A 22,496-nucleotide genomic window follows, 5' to 3' on the forward strand; every position below is an offset into this window, starting at 1 on the left:
GAGACAGGAGGATCGCAGTTCGCGGTCAGCCTCTGCTACTTACTGAGGCTTTTTGCAATTCAGTGAGACCCTGTTTCAAAATAAAAAATAAAAATAGGGCTGGGGTGTAGCTTGGAGGTAGAATGCCTCTGGGTTTCATCTCCAGTACTGCAGAAATAAAAACAACAACAACAAAACCCAAAAGAATAACAACAACAACCAAAAAAGCCCAAAAAACAAAAAACAGGGTCTCCTAAGTTGTGGAGGGCCTAAGTGGCTGAGGCTGGCCCAGAACCTGTGATCCTCCTGTGTCAGCCTTCTGGGATTACAAGAGCGTGCCACCACGCCTGGCATTCACTGCATTCACTTTCCCAGCCTTGTCCGTGCCAGTGTTTGCCTGCCTTGCTTTGCACCCTTCTGCAGTTATGCATTTGTTTCTATGGTTACTTGACGAATTCCCATCTCTCCCACCAACCTCTAAGCTCCAGGAGAGCTAGGCAGCATCTGCCTGGCTCTCACCAGAAGCCACCTGCCTATTCGTGAGCCCGGTGCGTGGCCGGCAGCCAGTGCACACCACAACGCCACACAGGCCATTCTGCCACTGCTCGGCTTTGATCTTGATCTCTCCCTCCTTCCCGAGGGCTCTAGGACTTGCTATTCACCTGTCTTAGTCCCCAACCATTTCATGGAGCCCGTGTACTTCCTTTCCCTGGACTCTGCCTCTCCCAGATGGAAAATCCTCCGTAAGGCCTGGCCCAGGGCCCTCTGTTCCTCCTTAGGGGTCATCAGAGCAGGTGCTTCTCCAGCTGGGATGTGCACGCCAACCACTGGAACCTTGTCAAAGGGCAGACTCTGCTTTTGGATCTGGGATGGGACCTGAGATTCTCATTCCTAACAAGCTGCCCAGTGTCACTGCTAGTCCACAGATCACATTCTGAGGACGAAGAACGAACAGGAGCTGGCTACACCCCTTGGGTACTCCCCAAGTTTCCCGCTTGCTCTGGACCCTCTGTCATGCAGGCTATTCAAGTCTCAAGGTCTCTGAAATTTGGCCCTGTCCTTCTCACAGGCATACCTACCAATCCTTGCACCCTGAAGAGCAAAATGGTGCCAGTGAATACTGCTGGCTTGTTTTTTTTTTTTTTTTTAATTCGAAATAAATCTTTAAGCAGTTTTCCAAGTCAGGTCAGCCCTGATACGTATCATGGATCGTAACGACAGTCTCCAATGGAAGTCACACGGCCAGCCAGGGCTGCTGACCAGGGTTAGGAGGTAAAGCTTCTCCCCTGCAGTCCTCAAACTTTGGCTCCCATCTGCTGCATTGGGCAGAGGCAATCCCAGCAGCTCTTTCAAAAAGTTCCATCCACAAATTTGGGTTTGGAGGCTGGAAAAATGTTCTCTCTGACATGTCCACTGGGCACAGTGTAAACCAAGTGTGCACCAAAGGATAGAAGTGTGTGTGTGTGTGTGTGTGTGTGTGTGTGTGTGTGTGATGTGGTGTGTGGCGTGTGTATGCGTTGCCTCCAACACCAGTTCTGGATCGTTTCCATCACACAGAGCAGCTCTGGGTTCTTCGGCCTGGACCTGGCTCTGCCTAAGTGGGCCCCGTGGATGTGGACGGCCCTGCTGTCCCGGGCTGCAACGGCTGTTGCCCCTTGCGTCTTCGAGAGCTGGAGCTGGACTCCTTCCCCTCCTTCCTGGCCAGGTTCCTATTGGTGTTCTCCCGCCGGCCCTGGCCTCCCTTCCTCCTCTTCTGCCCTGCAACAATCCCACAGAGGACAGAATCAAAAAGGATGTGCTCCAGGGCCTGGCTGAGGAGTGGTGAGGAAGCAGGGGGAGGGAGCTGGAGACTCGGCTTACCTCGAGGTCTCCTCTGACCCACAGCCACTTCAGAGGACCCTACTGAGAGCGGTTCCCAAGCCTTTCCCCCACCACCACCCAGTGCACACCAGACACCCTCCTATTCCTCCTCTCTTGGACTCTGATGGGCCTAGAATGCTCCCCGGTGTCCAGTGTAGCATTCAGGATAGGGAGGACAGCCACCGCGTAGCCAATGTGAGGCTGAGTGGCCTTGTAGGGATTGCTACATGTCTCTGGGGCTTAGCTCATCAGTCACCTGATCTCTGAGGTCCCATTTAGAGTGAATATCCAGGAGAAATGGGGAAACTGCAGGGATGGTGGCTCCAAAAGCTGCCAGTTCCTGCCACAGAGCATCCTGGGGCTCTGCTGCCAGCAGGAGCTGGTCCCCAGGGTGGACAGATGGGCCTCAGAGTTGCCATTGTTCTGGGCCCTGGGCAGGACGCAGAGGCTGCAGCTCACCCTCAGGACACGGCGTCCTCCTTACTGTGCACCTCCGGGTCTCCTTGGTGTCAGAGCAGGCGGCGGGGTCACCGCCAGGAGCGTGGAGCACCCTGCGTGTCCGCTCCTCAGAGCCCTTCCGGAAACCACAGAGCCTCTTCTTCTTGGAGCAGGGCCCCCATGGGGACCATTCACTCATTCCACATGGTGCTGGCAGGAAGAGAGAGAGAGAAGGAAGAGGAGGAGAGGACAGGATACCCCGGGGAGCCTCCCCTACCTGCCCTCTGCCTGGGCAAGTGGGTGTGCACGCCCACTTGCTCTACACAGCCCCGGGCCAGGCCTCCCACTCGACCTGGGGGCTGGGCGCTCTGCACACACTCCACAGCTTACCAGGACTGCTGCACTCCATCGTGCCGTTGGCAGCAGTGGAGCCCTCGGGACAGGCTGGATAGCAGCGGCCCTTGTGCAGGTACAAGCCCTCCTGACACCTGGTGCAGAAGTTGTGGCTGAAGCAGGCCTCGCAGTGCTCAATCTTGCATTCTGCAGACAGGACCAGATTGGGGTCTCTGACCCATCCCAGGACAGACACTTCCCCTTGCCCCCACCCGACACCCATCCACGTGGAGGCCAGAACCTCGGCTGAAAGCTGTGATTAGTGCAGACGGAGGGATGCTGGGGGCAAAGCTGGGCAAGGGCAGGACAGGGGAGCAGAAGCTCAGCGGCTGCCCTTTCTTAATTTATTTTATATGTTTTTTGTAGTACAGGGGATTGAACTCAGGGGCATTCTACCTCCAAGCAACATCCCAGCTTTATTTATTTTTATTTTGAAACAGGATATCACCAAGTTACTAAGAGTCTCACTAAGTTGCTGAAGCTGGCCTCAAACGTGCAATCCTCCTGTCTCAGCTTCCCAAGTACTAGGATAACAGGGATGCACCACTGCACCCAAAAAGTGGCTGCTCTTGAGGGCTGGTGGGCACTCTTATCTCCATCAGCAAACTCAGTCACAAGCCCTGGAACCTAAGGTGAGGTCCACAAGAGCCAGTTTCAGAGGAGGAGGGAGGCGCTCGGGGGCCGATGGGGACAGGAGAGGAGGTTTGCAGCATCTCATGGCATCCCAGGGGGTCCCCTAAGCATGGTTCCACTGACAGAACTCCCTCAGAGCAGCAGCATGGGCTCCCTGCCCCCACTGCTGGGCATCCACAGCATCCCACCCCTGGTTCTTCTGCTGTTTGGGCAAAAAGAATCTGTTCAGAGGATCAGAGAGCAATTCCAGGGCAAATTCCTCTCCCTGTGCAAGGCCCAGTTCCAGGCACTACCTTGGTTGGACGCCTGGGTCCCTCCCTGCCGCCCTCCTGCCAGTTCTCTCCCCAGTGCAGAGGGTGGGTTGTGCGGGGTTTGTCTGTGAACAGGCAGGTCTTTCACAATTTCCCCTTTCCCAATTGCGGGCAGGGCAGACTTCCTCCCCATCTGGCACCTGAAACCCAAGGCTGTTAGTTTCCGAGGAGCTGGCACAGCCAGGAGCCCCCTTCCCTCACCAACATCCTGAGGATCAAGAGGGCAGCCCCAAGGGTCCTACCTCCCTCCTGCCAAGCTCCCCACCCTCTCCACACCTCCCGGCAGCTTCAAGCTGTAGCTCAGCCGCACCCCACTCCCCATGCTCTGCTGCCTGGATTTGGTTGCCAGTAAAGAAAGAAGGAAAGCCGGGCGTGGTGGCGCACGCTTGTAATCCCAGCATTCGGGAGGCTAAGAATGGAGGATCGTGGTCCACGGACAGCCTCAGCTACTTAATGAGGCCTCTGCAACTTAGTGAGACCCTGTTTCCAAATAAAGAGTAAAAATAGGGCAGGGGGTGTAGCTCAGAGGTCGAATGCCCCTGGGTTCCATCCCCAGACCCACAAAAAAAAAAAAAAAGAAGGGAAATAACAATAGCAGCTATAGCTACTGCATACTGAGTACTAGACACAAAGACCTTTATAGGTACATCTCACAACATCCCCAGAGGGTAAAAACCGGTACTCCCACTTTAAAAATGAGGTGTTGAGAGGCTGGGATATGCTCAAGGTCATGTGATGAATAAGTAGCAGAATGGAGACCAGAACCCGGTTGGCTAGGTGGGGACCAGTCACCCCCAGCCTCTAAGTTATCATCTCTATAAAGGGTTCTATCCCTTTTGCCCTGCTTCTCTCCAGAGGGTATAAAGTTCAGCTGACACGAGTCTGGAAGCACATTCTCAACTATAAGGTGCTGTACAGAGGGGTGGGCTCCAGCATGGTTCACCCAGGTGTGTCCCCCCCGTAGGGCATAGCTGCAGGTACAGATGGGATGGAGAGAGGACAGCCCTTGCCTCCGAGCATGCGGAACTGTGGCTGGTGTGGAGAAGTGGCGAGACGGCAGGTGAAGGAGAGGATGAAGGAGCAGGCCGGCCATGCTTGGATCCCCTGCAGCCAGCGTGGAGCCCACAGTGGTTTTGCAGCAGAAGTGGGATGGGGTAGGTGTGTGTCTTGAAGCATCTTTCTGGCTGCCATGCGCAGGTTGGGTTGGGGAATCTGCAGGAGGCTGGAGGCCAGGTGGACAGGCTAATGCAGTGGGCCAGGGAAGAGGTTTGGGAACCAAGGCGGGACGGTGAGAATGAAGAGGAGATGGAGCAGCCAGTATTTGGAGAAGGGGTTCAGGTTTGGACACAGACTAGGAAGTGCAGATGGGAGGGAGACCTGGGGCCATGTCTGGCCTGAAGCTCTCTCCCTTCTTCCCAATGTCCCCTCTGCTTCCCTCATCAGCTACCACAGTCCGGCGCGCCCCTCCCAGTGTCCAGAGCCCGTCTCGCCCTCTCCGGCCCCACCCACACTCACTGATGCATTTGTTCATTTCGGGGTTGCGGGCGTCGAAGTACCCCGGCGGGCAGGATGGCAAGCAGACGCCCACCTGGCGGATGTCGTTCCTCTCCAGCAGGATGAAGAGCTTGGGCGAGCACTTGAGGCAGCCGTTGACCTCTGAGCAGAGCTCACAGCCTTTGGCGCAGGCCTGGCTTCCCTCTGCGCTGACTGTGAGGGTGGGGCGGGCGTGAGAAGGTGGCTGTAGGACGGACCCCATCTTTCCAGCTCCCTCGAGCATGGGAGCAGAGTTCCCAATGTCCTTTGACCACAGAATTGGTGCAGATACCCAGGGTAAGGGCTCCCCTCCACTCCATGCGCCCCCTGACCTGCAGGCACAGCACATGCTGGCCTGCTAGGCCTGCGTATTCTCAGACAAATGGGTGGAGTTGTACCTTTCCCAGAACGTGCCCCAGCTCTCCCCAGAGGAAGGAAAGCTCAGTCTCAGGTATGGAAGGAGGATTTTTATTTATTTATTTATTTATTTATTTATTTATTTATTTATTTTTGCGGTACTAGGGATGGAACCCAGGGGCATTCTACCTCCGAGCTACACCCCCAGCCCTGTGTTAATTCTTTATTTGGACACAGGGTCTCACCAAGTTGCACAGGGCCTCACTAAGTTGCTGAGGCTGTCCGCGAACTGCGAGCCTCCTGTCTCAGCCGCCTAAATGTCGGGATTACAAGCATGCCCTACTGGAAAGAAGACTTCAAATCCCTGATAAAGTTTTAACCACAAGAGGCGATACTGGATCACACTATCACAGAAAAGAATCATCTACCCAGAGAAACATCTAAAATAAGCTCTATCTAGGACAGTCTCTACCAGGGACAATTTTCTTGCCAGGGGACAATTGGTAAGGTCTAGAGAAGGATTCTGATCATCACAGCTGGGAAGGTGGTTCCACTGGCGTCAAGAGGCGGAGGCCAGGGATGCTGCCACGCATCCCCCAGGGCATGGGCGGCCCCTCCCAACAAAGAATTATGTGGTCCAAAATGTCAGGGGTGCTGAGATTAAAAAACTTTTCTCGTCACAGCACCGAGTCACAAAGCTTTGATCTCGTCCCCTTGTTAACACTCAGAGAGCCCCGCCCGTGTGCTCTGCACCATGCAGGCCCCTGGGACCCACAGCCAAGTAACCTGGGCCACTCTGCAAGGGAACTGGCCTTTCAGTGGAGGACACGCACAGACAGGTAAACGCCAGCAGCCACAGAGCCAAGCAGTAGTGGACCTAGGAAGAGAGGGAAGGAATTCACACAGGAGGTGCCACGGGGACCTTCTGTAAGGGTCTACTTGAAGACTCAGTAGAGATTTGTCCTTTAGGACATAGGGGTAGGATGCCAGGAGGAACAGGACCAGAGGTGAAAAACCACCCCAACGGGGACTGCACACGATCTGAGGTAGAGGCAGAAATGGGGGAGAATGTTCAAAGATAAAGTGTGCTGAGCCGGGTGTGGTGGCGCACGCTTGTAATCCCAGTATTCGGGAGGCTGAGACCGGAGGATCGCGGTTCGCGGACAGCCTCAGCTACTTTGTGAGGCCCTCTGCAACTCAGTGAGACCCTGATTCAAAATAAAGAATAAAAAATAGGACTGGGGGTGTAGCTTGGAGGTAGAATGCCTCTGGGTTCCATCCCCAGACCTGAAAAACAAAAAACAAAAAGCAACAACAACAACAAAAAAAAAACCCCAAAGATAAGATGTCCTATCTTTATATGATGCTAAGGAACTTGAACTTGATCCGGCCAAGTAGCATTTCCCAAAGAATATTCTTTGGGACAAGATTTTTCTCACTAAGTAGCTGAGGCTGTCCACGAACTGCAATCCTCCTGTCTCAGCCTCTCAAATGCCAGGATTATAAGTGTGTGCCACCATGCCTGGCCCCAACTCTTCTTATTTTTCATTTTGAAACAGGTTCTCAGCCGGGCATGATGATGTACGCTTGTAATCCCAGCACTTGGGAGACTAAGACAGGAGGATGGTGGTTTGTGGACAGCCTCAGTTACTTAGTGAGACCCTTCGCAACTCAGTGAGACCGTTTCAAAATAAAGAAAAAAAATAGGGCTGAAGGTGTAGCTTGGAGGTAGAATGCCCCTGGGTTCCATCCCCAGTACCACACACACAAAAAAAAAAATTAAACAAAAAACCCCCCAAAACCAAAAAACAGGTTTTCACTAGGTTACTGAGGCTGGCTTCAAGCCTCAGATCTTCCCTGTCTCACTCTTCCAAGTGCTGGGATTATAGGTGTGCACCACCACACCTGGCCAGTACACTTATTTTGAAGAGTTTTTCTGGACCTTTTCAGAGCTGCTTAGACAATAGGGAGCCATTGGAAAATTAACCGGGAGTGAGACTTGGTCCAATTTACAGATGGGAAAGATTCCTTTGTCAGCCAGGGTGGAGACCAGAAACCAGAGGAGTACTTGGGAAGGAGCTGGCTTGATAACCCAAGTGAGAAAGGTGAAAATATCTTAAACAAAGCTCTGCTTAGTGGAGATGGAGAGAAAATGACAGATGGAGGGATGCTTGGGGAAGACACATGGCTGATGGGCGGCGAGGAGTGGGCAGCGTCCCGGGTGAGTGCCGGGTGTCTGGCCTAGGAGGTAGGTGAACAGTGGGGCCAGGCTCTAAGAAAGGCCCACAGGAAGAGAATCCAGTTGAGAAGGATGAAGAGTAGTTAGGAGCCACTTGGGAGGACCTCAGCACTGGCATTGAGAAGCTGTCGATACAGGCTGCAGACAGAGCTGGGAAATCAGAGTAGCATGGAGGAGGTAGCTCAGCAGAGTGGACCAGCTCAGGCTGCAGACCCAGCTGGACCTGGAGCTGAGTTCCTAGTGTGTGAGCACAGGAACTGAGCCCCGCACTTCCCTTTCCACCCCTGAGAGAGGGAGGTGAGGATGTCCACTGTGGAGGGCTCCAGGAGGAGCGTGGCCCAGGAATGGCTCCAGGACGAGACAAGGAAGAGGCAGGAGAATAACAAATACAACCCTGCTCAGAACAACACAGCGATAATCATAATGCTGGAGGCTTATAACTCAGTGATAAGCACTGATGCTGCGGGGCTGTTCCTTGGGGCTTGACAAGTATTCACTCACTTAATCCCTTCGACAGCCTGCACAGCTTATGCTGTTATCATTATGAATCCTCATTTTTACAGATGAGAAAATGAAGAGGTTAAAGTCCTCAACCAAGATTTCCCAGCCAGAATGTGCTCCAGGCAGAGAGAACACAGTGTACAAAAGGCAGACAGAGGACAATATGAGGAAGCGTGGAAACGAGAATATGGCTAGATTGTTTTTTGGTTTTGGTACTGAGGATTCAACCCTGGGGCACTCCACTTCTGAGCTATACCCCAGCCCTATTTTTAATTTTACATTTATTTATTTATTTATTCATTCATTCATTCATTCATTTATTCATTATTTTTTATTTTGCAGTACTGGGGATGTAACCCAGGTGCATTCTACTTCTCAGCCACACCCCCAGCCCTATTTTTTATTCTTTATTTTGAAACGGTCTCATGGAGTTGCAAAGGGCTTCACTAAGTAGCTGAGGCTGGCTGCAAACCGTGATCCTCCTGTCTCAGCCTCCCAGATGCTGGAATTACAAGCGCGTGCCACCATGCCAGGCTCTATTTTATATTTAAATGGGGTTTCACAAACTTGCTGAGGGTGTCACTTGTTGAGGCTGGCGTCAACCCTGTGATCCTCCCGTTTCAGCCTCCCAAGCACTGGGATTACAAGTGTGTACCATCAAACCCAGGTCGATTGACTTTTCTTCTGATATAAAATTTATCTGAGCCGGGCGTGGTGGCGCACGCTTGTAATCCCCGCGCTTGGGAGGCAGAGACAGGAGGATCACGCAGGTTCGAAGCCAGCCACATGTGCTGGCTTAGGAGACCCTGTTTCCAAATAAAAATAATAATAAAATAGGTCTGGGAGTGTAGCCCAGAGGAAGAAGGGCTTCCAGGAACCCTAGTACCACCAAAAAAAAAAAAATTATCTGCATAGTCAGTGTTAATTAGTGTGTGTGTCTGTGTGGTGCTGGGGATGGAACCCAGGGACTTGCGTGTGTCAAGTAAGTGCTCTACCACTCAGCAACATCCTAGCCCCCAATTTAATTAATAATTCAAAAATTATTCTTGTTCTTGTTGGTTTAGTCACTGCATGAGCAAAATGCTCCTAATGCTCTATTGGAGTTACTGAGGGACTTTTGGGGAGTATTTTTCCACTTTGGGCCTTTATTCAGCTATATTGCAAATTGATCTCATTGGAGACGTTTGGGAGCACTTCCACTTCACAGATACCACATCCTCGGCTACTCATCGCTTTTACTTGACTCATTGTTGGGATGATGGCTCGCTCGGGATTTTGCCTTAGTTTCAATAACTGAGGGGACTCGGTGTCCACCGGCAGCCCTCTGTACCTGCGACCGTAGTCATTTGCTCTTCCTTATCACCTCCGTGAAGGACAGATTTGCAACGGCCTTCTCAGAACCCCACCGCCCACTGCAACTCCTATGTGCATTTTTCTTCGGCATGACCCATGCCATGGCAGAGAAAGTGGGCCATATTCAGGGATCCAAAATTTGTTCATCCCAGCAGGAGCATGGAGTGTTTGGATAGGAAGCTAACGGGAATCGGGGCCCAGAGGAGAAAGGGAACCCAGAGAGAGGCCTCCAGATATTATCCTCAGGCACAGAGGAATCCCTGGGGAGACCAAAACAGGAGATGCAGCCAGGTGCGGTGGTGTACACCTGTCATCCCAGTACATGCCAGGCTGAGACAGGAGGATTGCAAGTTCAGGGCCACCTTAGGCAACTTAGGGAGGTGCTCAGCAACTTAGTTGAGACTCTGTCTCAAAAAAAAAAATATTGAAAAATACTAGGAGTGTAACTTGAAGGTAGACTGCTCCTGGGTTTAATTCCTAGTACCAACAACAACAAACAAAACAAGAAAGAAAAACCAAAAACAAGATGCACAGTCTAGACTTCATTTTGGAAACATCACTGCGTAGAGCAGGGACCGCAGGAGCGGAAGCAGGGGATGCCCAACTTTGAACTCTGGGGGTGCTGGGAGAAGAGCAGAGGCCAGTGAGCTATTCGGGGAGGCAGCTATTCAGGATTGGGTGGTGGCTGGGTGCACGGTGGAGGCAGGGCCAAGCACAGGTCCAGGTGCCTTTGAGATGCTGCACCTGTGTAAGAGGGTAGCCGATCCTTTGCCAAGATGGTCCCCAGGAAGAGGAGCGGCTTTTGGTGTACTTGGCTTTAGATGTGCTGAGTTTGTGGCTCCTGGGTAGGTCCAGAGGAAGGTCTATCAGGCAGTTGGATGCTTGGGTCTAGGACTCAAGAGGAACATTGTGTCTGGAAATTGAGAGACATGGGGTGCTTAACATGAAAATAGCATAGGCCTGTGTTTGTGTGAGATGGCAAAGAGAGTGTCTAAAGCATGGGAAGAGGAGCCAGACGGAAGGATGGAGGGGGGAAAGGGGGGCAATTAAAGGCTGAGAAGGAGCCAACAGACAGGCAGGGGACACTAGGAAGCACATTGCAATCGCAAGCCAAGAAGAGTACACTGGAGCGAAGCAGGAGGTGTCTAGATGCCACCCACATGCTTCTGAGGTGTCACGTAAGCAATCAGCTATGGACGGGCTCTTGACCACCCTACTAGGGGCAGCTTCAGTGGGATGGTGGCATGGGGAACCGAGGGCAGTGGCTGAGAAGTAACAGAAGGTAAGGAAGTACAGAAGAAGTAGTGGCCGTCTCTCAAGAAGCTGGCTGTTAGCTGGGTGTGGTAGGGCAGGTCTGTAATCCCAGGACTTGGGAGCTGGAGACAGGAGGATCGCAGCTTTGAGGCTAGTGCACAGTAGCTTAGTGACACCTGCTTCAAAATAAAGAGTAAAAAAGGCTGGGGGTGTAGCTTGGAGGTAGAATGCCCCTGGGTTCAATCCCCACTACGAGAAAAGAATAGAAGGGAAAGGAAGGGAAGGAAAAAGGAGAGATGGTCAGGGCCAGGGCTGGGAAGAAGCCGTGGCCAGTGAGTCCTGAAGCAAGCCTATGAGATGTGGCCACCCTGGTCACTGGTGGGGCGATGTGGAGGTCGTTTCAGTGGACGGGGGATGAGGGCCAAACCTCAGAGACCTGAGTAGTGAGAGGGATGGAGGTGGGAATAAAGCAAGGAGAGGGACAGAAAAATCAGAGAACACAGAAAGTGGCAGAGCAGGGGGAGCAGCTGCAGTTAGAATGTGATTCCAAGGCTCAGGCGGAGTGGATTGATGGAGGAAAGTCCTAAGGAGAGGTGAGGGTCGACACGCAGAGGTCATGCCAGGAATGGCGGCGCACACCTGTAATCCCAGCTACTCCAGAGGCTAAGGCAGGAGGATGGAAAGTTCAAGGCCAGTCAGGGCACCTTAAGTGAGTCCCTGTCTTAAAATAATAAGAAACTGGTCAGGATGGAGAATATCTGTAATCCCAGGCCTTGAAAGGCTTAGACAGGAGGATCACATGTTTGAGGCTGGAATTCACTAACTTAGTGAGACCCTACTTCAAAATAAAATAAATAAATAAAAGGACTGAGGGTGTATCTCAGAAGGAGAACCCCCCTGGGTTCAATCCCTAGTACATATAATAAATAAATAAATAAATAAATAAATACAATCTTGGAGTATAGTTAAATGACAAAGCACTCTCCTAGCCTGCTGAAGGTCCTGGGTTCAATTCCTATTACTGATAAAAAAAAAAAAAAAGAAAGAAGAGGAGGAGGAGGAGGAAGGTGATGATGATGATACACAGAAGTCAGGTGGTAGGATTGGCTGGGTTAGGGGTAGGGACCAGAGAATTCCATGGAGGGTTGAGGGCTCAGAAAGGGGTGATGGCTTAGTGATGGGCAGAGGTCAGGAAAGGATGTAATAAGAAACCACCGGGCATTTTCAGCTTGCCAGGCAATAGGTGGGCTGGGAGAGGGCAGAAAGCTGTGGAGACTGGGGCTGAGTGGGCTCTGCAGGGGCCTTGAATAAAGGGTCCCAGAAAGCTGGTGAGTGCTTGGTGCATAATGATTGGAAGAAAATGGAGGTTCATTTGTTCCCCAGGTCACTGCACACTTAACAGGTGTCCAGAACTGTGAGGAGCTGTGTTTTGAGGTAGCTGAGGTCCAGCCAGGGCTGGGGACTCAGGACTGGGTAGACACTGTGGCCGGGGGGCACAGAGGAATGGCCAAGGACACTCCTGAGCCTGCAGGCTGGGAAAAAGGGCATGACAGGAGGAACAGCCTGTGCAAAGGCTCTGGGGCACTGAACAGCCTTCATCCACTGGGTGAGAGACAGGGCTCCTTCTACCACCAAGGAAAGAGACCATGGATTGGCCATTTCGAAAGCTCATTCTTGAGGGTGTGTGTGTTAATGAGGATTGAACCCAGGAGCATTCTACCTCTTAACTACACTCCCAATCCTTTTCACTGTTTATTCACTAAGTTGTAGAGGGCCTTATTAAGTTACGGAGACCAGTTTCAAACCTGCAATCCCCCTGTCTCAGTCTCCCAAGTACTGCCATTACGGGCATGTGCCACCACACCCAGCTGAAGTTTTGTATGATGGAGGCGCTGTGTGGGAGGCAGCCTAGAAGGACTCAGCGGGGAATGAGTCCTCTCTGTGACTTCTTCACGCCCCATCCTGCACAGCCAGCCTTTGCCGCTCACCACCTCTCTTTGCCAAGGACCGAATTTGCTCATGTGCGCATGCGCGACTTCTTTCCGATGTGTGTGAGGTACTGGGAATTGAACCCAGAGGCCTTCTGCCTCCAAGAGACACTACTCCCCAGCCCTTTTTATGCTTGCTTGCTTGATTTTTTGGTGGTACTGGGGGTGGAACCCAGGGGCTTTCTACCTCCGGGCTATACTCCCAGACCTATTTTATATTTTATTTGGAAACAGGGTCTCACTAAGTTGCTGAGAGCCTCACTAAGAAGCTGAGGCTGGCTTTGAACCTGTGCGATCCTCCTGTCTCAGCCTCCAAGCGCAGGGATTACAAGTGTATGCCACCACGTCTGGCGTTATGCTTTATTTTGAAACAGGGTCCTGCTAAGTTTTGAGGCTGGCCTCGAACCTGTGATCCTTCTGTCTTAGTTTTCAGAATACTGGGGTTATGGGCATGCACCACCATGCCTGGCCCCAGGGATCTCAAACCAAAAATTTGATGTTGTCACACCCCAACCCGGCCCAAAATCCATCAATGATTCCTTATCACCTACAGAATTAAGGCTCAGCACCTTCCAGCCTAAAGAGTGTTCACGAGCGAATCCTCTGTATCTCAGGTCTCAACACCGCGTGTAACTTTTTGTTTCTTCGGGCACGTGGCACCATTTCATGTCTCCGCACCTTTGTTCAAGTTGGCCCTTCTATCTGGGATGCTCTGCCTCCTTCCAAGGCCTCAGTACTAAAGTTACCTCTTCCAGGATATCTTCCCTGACCTCACCCCCCCGCAAGTGTCTGGGTAGAATACTGACTCCTCTGTGTTCCCAAGTCCCCAGTACCTGAATCCATCATGGCAGACATCACCTTATATTATTATTATCAGCTACTATGACTTTTTCTCCCACTAACAACAGCTTTGGAGGGCAGAATCTGTCTTACTGTTTCAGTTAGCCCAATGAAGGGTTGAAGTTCCTAAGGGGAGTCTCTACACCCTGGGGGTGTAGAGCTGAGGACTGAGGCCTGGTAAGTGTTTTGTGTGTTTTTTTTTAAAGGCTTAAGGAGGGGAATGGGATGTGCTTAGATTCTGGTGAGTATTCTAGTTCAGGGAAGGGGCTTGGACAGGAATGTGGGGCCGGGGGTAGGTTGGGCCAGGATCAAGGGGGGATGGAGAGAACAGGCCATGACTCAAGGAGAGATGACTGGTTGTGGGGTGGAATCTAGCCTTGGGGACCTGAGTCAAGTTGGTGAGGGAGGAAGACAGGGAGCAGGCCTCCGGGGGAGACTGAGGCAGGTAGGTGAGGGCAGCTCTCAGGAGATGCAGCTGTCCTCTCCTGGGCTTTCCTGGTACCCAGGGTCATCTGCTGCACATTCAGTAAGCCCTGGGAATTTCCTTGGGAAGACACAGGGTATTTTTTTTTTCAATGCTAGGGATTGGACACAAGGCCTCACACATAACTCAGTGATAAAGCACTTGCCCAGTCCTCAGGATTCATTTTTGTTTTTATAGTACTCTGGATTACGCCCAATGGTAGGCATTCTACCTGAGGTCCACTCCTAGCCCTATTTTATTTTTATTCTGAAACAGGGTCTTGCTAGGTTGGTAAATACTACTTGCTGAGGCTGTCCTCGATCCTGCATTCCTCCTGTCTATGCTTCCCAAGTACTAGGATTACAGGCCTGTGCCACCCAGCCTGGCTCAGCCTTTTTTACTTTAAAACAGGGTCTTGCTAAGTTGCTGAGACTGACTTCGGACCTGCGATCCCCTTGCTAAGTTGCTGAGGCTGGCTTCGAACCTGTGATCCTCCTGTCTTAGCCTCCCAAGTATGGGGATTATAGGTGTGGACCACTGTACCTGTTTTTTAACTCAACTGTGAAATTAGTTTTATCTTAGAGCATCATTTTTTTCTACCTGGATCAAGACTGCCCTTTAGGTAACCTCTCTGCTTTCCCTTATCCCTCCCTTCCCCTTTACTACAGCCAGACCTTATGCCCCCAGATTGCAATCTCTCAGTGGCTCCTTATAATCCACAGCTCAAGTCAGGACAGGTCCAAACACCTCAGACTGGCAAGTACAAAGAGCTCCATGGTTGATCTGAGCCCTGCCCGATTCTGCAGCATGGACTTCCCAGGACCCTCAGCTCAGGCCCAGGCAGTATGTGGTCCTCTATCTAATGGGTGCCGGGCTTCCTGCTTCTGCAGCAGACTGCTTCTTTCTACCAGCAAAGATCCCCACGTGAATCCCAGATGTGAGCTCAGCTGCTCCAGGTAAAACCCCGGGGCTCCCTGGAACCCCATTTACAGATCACTTCCTCAACCACTCCTAATTGCACCCACCTCCCAAACACTCTAGCCCCAGCCCCAGCTCCTCTGGGCTCTCCACCCCAGGGCTCCTGTCTCTACAGTCAGACAGAGGACTGAGTGGTCTTTCCTCATCACTGTGAGCTCCTCTGGGTTCATCTCTGTGATCCCAGGCCCGGCTATGCTGTTGTCAATGAGCACTTGCTGAAGGACCCAAGGAAGAAGGGCTCCAGGACTGGTCAGTGTGGGAGGGGCGCAAGCTCCAGGGGGAGAAGGGCACCCCAGCTTCCAGGGGAGTCAGGCTCAAGGAGGGAATGGGGGCCTTCGTGAGAGCCAAGACTGAGTGGAGGAGCCCAGGGATCGGATAGAAGGCCTCAGTAAGGGAGTGCTGGGTGCAGGGATGGGGAGGGCATGAAGATGGAGTGATGGCCAGCAAGAAGAAGAGCTCCCCACATGACGAGGGCTCAGGAGGAGGGCCTGGCGCCTCCCAAGCCATGGCCAAAGGGAAGCCCTCGCTCAACCTCTCAGACTCCAAAATTAGACATTCCTGGGTCCAAAGCTGGTGTAAGGCTCAGGATGAGAGTTCCATCTGGTGGCTTCTGATGGCCCTCCTGACCCGCAGTCCAGGCAGGTGGGACACATTGAATAGCCCCAAGGCTCCGCATCCTCACGGTACCCTTCTGCACTGTGGAGGGCAGCCACATGCAGGTGTCTGGGGCTTCCTTCTTCCCTCCTCTTGCTTCCCCAGGTGCCCTAGGGCAACATGGTCCATACATTGTTTGGTTAGGGATGGGACCTTTCAAAGGGGACTAGGTCATTAAGGCACGGTCCTAGTGATTAGCGCCCTCACAGAAGATTCCTGGGGAGCTTTTTTTTTTTTTTTTTTTTGTGTCTTCCACCATTTAACACAAAGAGAGGCTAACTATTAAAAAACAGACCTCACCAGCTGCTGAGGCTGCTGGATGAGGCTGTATCAAGAGTTTCTGCATCTGATTGGCCAGCTGGGAGCGGGCCCTACTGACGCTCAGTCCAACAGACTTGAACCCAGGTCGGCGGGCCCTGGTTAGGTGGGGGTGTGGCCCCACACATGTGAGCGCGGGCAGGACCACTTGTGCAGAGTGTGTGAGCATTGCTGGCTTCTCTGTCTCTCTCCCATTTCGGAAATGGAGGAGACTGATTATAAACTACTGACTCTGCCAGCTCTTTGTCTTGGACTTACAAGACTCTGGAACAGTGAACAATAAATTCCTATTATTCATAAATTCCCCAGTCTATGCCATCATATTATAGTGTCCCTAATGGACTAAAACAGCTTTCCCCTCACTGACACTTTACCAACACATTACTAAACGCAACAGTTCCTGGTACCAGTTATCTGGTACATCATATTGAGCTAGGAAAATATATCAAGATGCATACATACTAAGAGGCCAGAACCGCAGTAGCTGCCGGTAAGTATTCTCAGGAGTAAACGGGAGATGGGTCAACCATGGCTTGCATCCTGAAGACTGCACGGAGTTTGATATTTTGCAAAGGTTGTTGTTAAGTGAATATGTAAGGTTGGGTATGGTCTGGGGTAGAATGTCGCCTAGCCTGCCTACACTTACATCATCACACGTAAGTCTTGTGACGCTTCTATACAACTTCATTTCAGTCTTATGGTTGTGATCTTTCTCTGTGTGTGGTCCCGGGGATTGAGCCCAGGGGTGCTCTACCTCTGAGCTACACACTGACCCTATTTTATTTTTAAATTTTGATACAAGGTCTCACTAAGTTGCTGAGGCTGGCTTCAAACCTGTGATGCTCCTGTCTCAGCCTCCCAAGTACTGGGATTACAAGCACGGCATGTACCACCATTGACGGCTTGATGGTGATTTTTATGACTGTTATGTAACAAGTGTTGCTGGATGCACACACACCATCAGGCCTCCCTCAGCCTCCATCCATTCTGGACCCTCCCTGCAGCCTGAGTCCCACCCCCTTGACTCTTACCATGCAGGCTTGGTTACTTACATCATTCTACCTAATGGTTTGCTTTACATGCTGCTGAGGCTGCTGCATGAGGCTGTATCAAGAGTTGAGGCCTGTGATTGGCCAGCTGGGAGCGGGCCCTACTGACGCTCAGTCCCACGGACTTGAACCCAGGTCGGTGGGCCCCCGGTGTAGGTGGGGATATGGCCCTGCACGTGTGAGCGTGGGCAGAACCACTTGTGCACAGTGCGTGAGTGTTGCTGGCTTCTCCGTCTCTCTCTCTCTCTCCCATTTCGGAAATGGGGGAGACTGATTATAAACCACTAAACCGCATCTGGCCCGTGGAGTCCAAAATACTGGCCACAACACAGGAGCAGGGAGGAAAATCAAGGCCGTGCTGCTGATTAAACCTAACCGTCTCTAATTGTTTGTTAAGCCGGGGATTTTCAGCTTCACCAGTTCTCTGAGCTTCTCTCCCTGGGCTGAGTTCTGGCCCTGGCTGCTCCCGTGGAGACCCAGCAAAACCCCACTGCCTTTCAGCCTTTCCTGGTGGGCGTCAGTCCGAAGGGAAAAGAGAAGCAAGAGGAACTTGGGCGAGGCTTCAGGAAGACTTCCCGCCGGCGGGCGTGACATCTCTATGGGCATGTTGAAAGAGAGATGGGCCAAGGAGTCCAGAGGTCCCCAGCCTGCTGCCGAGCGTGGGCACTCACACAGGGCCACTCCCAAGACATGACGGCCCTGTCACTGGAGTGGGGGATGCCATGCGTGTGTGCATGGATGTGGCGTCTGACACATTAATCTTGAGCTTTATCAAGGTGAGTATGTGTGTGTGTGTGTGTGTGTGTGTGTGTGCGCGCGCACGTGTGTGCGAGTATTACTGGTGATTGAACCCAGTGATGTTCTACCTCCAAACTACATCCCCATCCCTTTTTATTTACTTTTAAAATTTTGAAACAGGGTCCCCTAGCTTGCCAAGGATCTAAGTTGCTGAAGCTGGCCTCAAACCTGTGATCCTCCTGTCTCAGCCTCCCAAGTACTGCGATTACAGGTATGTGCCACCAGGCCTGGCTTATCAAGCTCTTTTAAGAAAACCGAGCTCATCTGGAGACCTGGGCTCCAATACTGGCTGTGTGCCCTCAGGCCATCTCCTCCCCCATTTCTAGCGTCTGTACGGTGATTGGACTTGCTTTTCCTTTTAAGCTCGGATCCCTTTGTTCCAATGACATCTCACATAGAAGCTCATCATGGAAGGAAGGTGGGCATAGCAGGGCTGCTCAGGTGTCCATGGGGAGGTCCTGAGCCCTGCCCACTTGCCCACCGGCTTCCTTGAGTCCTGCTGGGTCCAGTTAGAAAGCCCCAGGATGGGAGAGTCTCAGGACCCTCCCTCCTCCACTGCCCCTGCTCTAATACATTGGGAAACCTTATTGCACACTCCCCAGGTGTGCAGTCCCTAGCCCAAAGGGCCTGCGCTCCAGCATCACACAAGCAAGGAGCCCTGAACCTGAGACCCCCGGCATCTCCATGGATACCACACAAAGCTGGTTCCATCAAAGGGCATCATTCACAAAGGTATAAAGCACAAACTGCAGCCCCCAAGAGGGCTCAATCCAGAAAGCAGAGTACCAAGGGGAAAGAGACAAAGTGAATCGTCTACAGAGCAGATAATCTCAGCACACCAACCCACCAGCTCCATCATCCACTGTTGGAATGATCTTCTACGAAATCTACAAAGTCAAAATCTGCCCCAGTCATCACAGAAGGAAAGGCGCCAAGACCCCCAGGCCTGGGTGCTCCCCCTCCGCCCAGCCCCTGTCCCCACGTAGCTACTCACTCCGTCTCTGCCGCTTCCCCTTGATTCCCCGGCTGCCCACGGTGAGGTGCATCCAGCTCAGAACCAGGGCCACTGCACACAGCCCCAGCCGCATAGTCACAGGCCAGCCCCAGGCCCCCGGCAGGAGGGGTGGTCTCGGGGCTGGACGGCTGGCCGCGCAGGGCTCTTGCTAACGCCTCTGGGGCTGGGTCAGCAGCAGGAGGCCCAGACCTGGGCCATAGCCCAAATCCACCATAATCTCAGCTGGGGACAGAGAGGGTGTGGGCAGCTCTCTTCTCCATTGGTCCTCAAAGGAAGCGTTCCTCAGAGCCACCTTGGGGTGTCACACGGGGTCTCTGTCGTTGCAGCCAGGACCAGCCAAAACCAACCTGTGGGGAAGGAGCGAGAAGGGTTAATTGTGCACCACCCTAGGGCCTCCAGCCTAGGCCCCTTCCCTTCCCACATGTGTCCACGATGACTCAATGTCTGGACCTTCCAAGTACCCACCTGGCACCGCTGGAGAAGCAATCGCCCCTCTTCCTGCCTCGCAGAATTCTCTAACCCGACGCTGGAGCTGAGTAGCTGAATATGGCGAACGCTCAAACCCAACTTGCGATTGCTCACTGGCGATTTCTCAAGAGTGGGAACCAGCGGGCTCCACCCAGGATTAATAGGGGCCAGCTCTAACTGGAAGTCCCTCTTTCAGTCTACCCTACAGACCTCATGCTGCGGCAACAGCCTGTCATTTGAAGAGGGGCTCTCTTTGTCCTCTGTCCATCTCAGTGACCCCTCAGTCGTCCCTTCTCAGTGCTGAGTCACCCACGTGATTTTCACCTGTCAGGGAGCTAGAGCAGTGACCCCCCGGCAGGCTGGCAGACTCTGCGTGGCCCTCTGGGCTTGGCGGGAGAAAAGGAAGGCTTCCCCGGGCCACAGAAACTCTGACACAGCAGGCCCGGCGGGCCTGGCCTTTGTCAGAGGATAAAAGAGGCAGCAATGCCCGCCCTGGCCAGAGACACAGAGAATGGCGATAATCCCCCAGCCGTGAGCCAGGGCTCCGGACCCGGGGGCTGGGGTGATGGGGGCAGGGGAGCTGGTCCCTCCCGTCATGCCTGGGGAGCCTCAGAGCCCAACCTGGGGGCAGGATGAAGCCCTGCTTCCTGCTCACTCAGGCCCTCCCAGCGGGTGCTCACAACATGGACCAAGGATGCGGTGGCCTGCGGCAGAGGGAGCCCGTGGGCGCCTTCCCCACCCCTGCTCAGTTGCTTTTCCAGAGTCATTTCGCCTCTCTGAACCTCAGTCTTTTCATCTATAAAATGGGGATAAACCTGACTCCTTCACAGGCTTGCTTGGAGTGTGGGCTGAGGTTTGGCTTACTAAGAAGGGAATCTGAGTTGCTGGCTTGAAGGTGCCCCTCCGCCCCCTGCCCCAGTCTCCCCCCTCTCAGCTCCTCAGTACCCCGCTCACCCCCTTGCCTCGCCTCGCAGGGAGGCCCCCGCAGAGCCCACCTGCACAGGAGATAAATCATTATCCCCCAAGGGAGTCCAGCACCTCCCTCCCCAGCCTCTCCCACCAGCTTTGAAGGCCAGACGCGCTCAAGTGGTTAAGCCGCCCGTGAGAGGTGTTTACATGAGGCTGATGGATCCCACCTGGTGCTAAGGCTGGGGCCAGCACAGATGCCCCCAGCCACCCCCATGCCCCATCGACTGCCAACCCCTGCCCGGCCTGCCTAAGCTCCCACCTTCCGCAGTCCCTACCACGCACCCCCCCACCCACAGACGGTGGGTGTCTAGCAGAGTTTACCAATCGGGGTCCCAAGTACAGACTCAGAGGCTGGGCGCACAGTGTGACAGCCCGGCCACAAGGGGCTGTGCACGCCACCACCCTGCTGCTCGCTAGCTGTGTTACCTGGGGTTAGTTGCTTAGCTGGTCAGAGCCTGTTTTCTTATCTGCAAGAGAGCTATTATTTCTTTGTACCTTAAAGGAGTTAATGTATGAAGTACTCAGAATGGTGCTGGCAGGTAGGGAGGTCTACATTCTTAGGGCCATTTGAAAAGTAATAAGAACACTTTCTGTATCGTCAGGATAGCAACCGCAGCCCTGAGCACCGACCTGCACTTTGCTGTCTGGCAGAGTGCCTGGGCACCAAAGTGACCACTTGGGGGTGACAGGATTTACTTCTGAGTGCAGCTTTGTCAGACTGAGGTGTGGGGACCCCTGGCTGGGGCCCTGCAGAGCAAGTGCAGCTCCCTGGCTCTTCTTGTCTAGTCCCCCCAATCCTCCCAGCTTTCAGCCTGGCCCTTGTCATGCTCACCGGGTTCCTACCTGGGCAATTCTCAGGTTCACTCTCCGAGTCACGAGGGGACCACAATCTCAACTGGGAAATGGAGAGGGCGTCCAGGTACCAGTTTCACCAGAGCAAGCGACACTGGCTTCCCTCACATCTGGGATGGGAAGAGTTACAAGCACTTTTGGGGGGGCATACTTTAGAATCGACCCCGCACACCAGGGTGTAAAGCATCAGGCATGAGCAGAGTGGGCGGGAGTGGCAAGCTGGAGGGCAGATGCCCCAGCTAGTGGGAGCAAGCTCTGGAGGAGGGGGCACAGAGGTCCCTCTTCCAGCTCCCCCCGGCCCCACGTGGACAACCTGGGACTTTATTTTAAGTAGCTGCCTTATTTCTATCAGTGCAGCCATCTGATGTCCTTGGGGCCTTCGGCTATGTGGCTCCAGCAGTTTGGTTTAAGGGCTCATAACCCCACCCAGATAGGAGGGGGACTGCAGTGGCACTGAGGGTCCCAGGTGCTGGGTGAGGAGGGGCATTCTTCTCTGACAGGGTGGGGGAGGGAGTCACACTATCGGCTGCCTTCTACTGCCTGCCATGCCTAGGTCCTTACTCCACCACAAGGGGAGGGAGGAGGTGGAACCATTCCCACTTTACAGAGGAAGGAACATGGCTCTGAGGTTAAGGGTCCAGTGGTTATCAACCAGGTGTGGTGGTACATACTTGTAATCCTGAGGCGGGAGGGTAACAGTTTCGAAGAAAGTCTCAGCTACTTAGCAAGACTCTTTTTCCTTCCTTCTTCCCTTCTTTCCTCGTGTGTGTGTGTGTGTGTGTGTGTGTGTGTGTGTGTTCGCGCCTGTGTGTGTTACTGAGGACCAAACTCAGGGGACATTCTATTTCTGAGGTTTTTTTCTTTTCTTTTTTCTTCTTTTTTCTTTTTCTTTTTTGGTGGTACTGGGGGTGGAACCCAGAAGCTTTCTACCTCCGGGCTATACTCCCAGACCTTTTTTATATTTTATTTGGAAACAGGGTCTCACTAAGTTGCTGAGAGCCTCACTAAGTAGCTGAGGCTGGCTTCGAACCCGTGCGATCCTCCTGTCTCAGCCTCCCAAGCGCGGGGATTACAAGCGTGCGCCACCACGCCCGGCTGAGTTATTTTATTTTATTTATTATTATTATTATTATTATTATTATTATTATTATTATTTTGGTGGTACTGGGGTTCCTGGAAGCCCTTCTATCTCCGGGCTACACTCCCAGACCTATTTTTTACATTTTTATTTGGAAACAGGGTCTCCTAAGCCA

General features: G+C 52.8%; 1 protein-coding gene across 1 annotated transcript; it reads right to left on the reverse strand.

Annotated features, from left to right (window-relative positions):
- Positions 1-1,573: 1,573 nt before the first annotated feature.
- RSPO1 (R-spondin 1) lies at positions 1,574-19,027 on the reverse strand (the record flags this gene model as incomplete). The annotated part of the gene is made up of 5 exons (XM_080693007.1): positions 1,574-1,737; positions 2,299-2,487; positions 2,668-2,817; positions 5,130-5,321; positions 18,934-19,027. 5 exons carry the CDS (start codon positions 19,025-19,027, stop codon positions 1,574-1,576), a joined length of 789 nt encoding a protein of 262 aa, XP_080549133.1.
- Positions 19,028-22,496: the final 3,469 nt, after the last annotated feature.

Source organism: Muscardinus avellanarius (assembly GCF_963383645.1).
Source record: "Muscardinus avellanarius genome assembly, chromosome: 3".
Lineage (NCBI taxonomy): Eukaryota > Metazoa > Chordata > Mammalia > Rodentia > Gliridae > Muscardinus > Muscardinus avellanarius.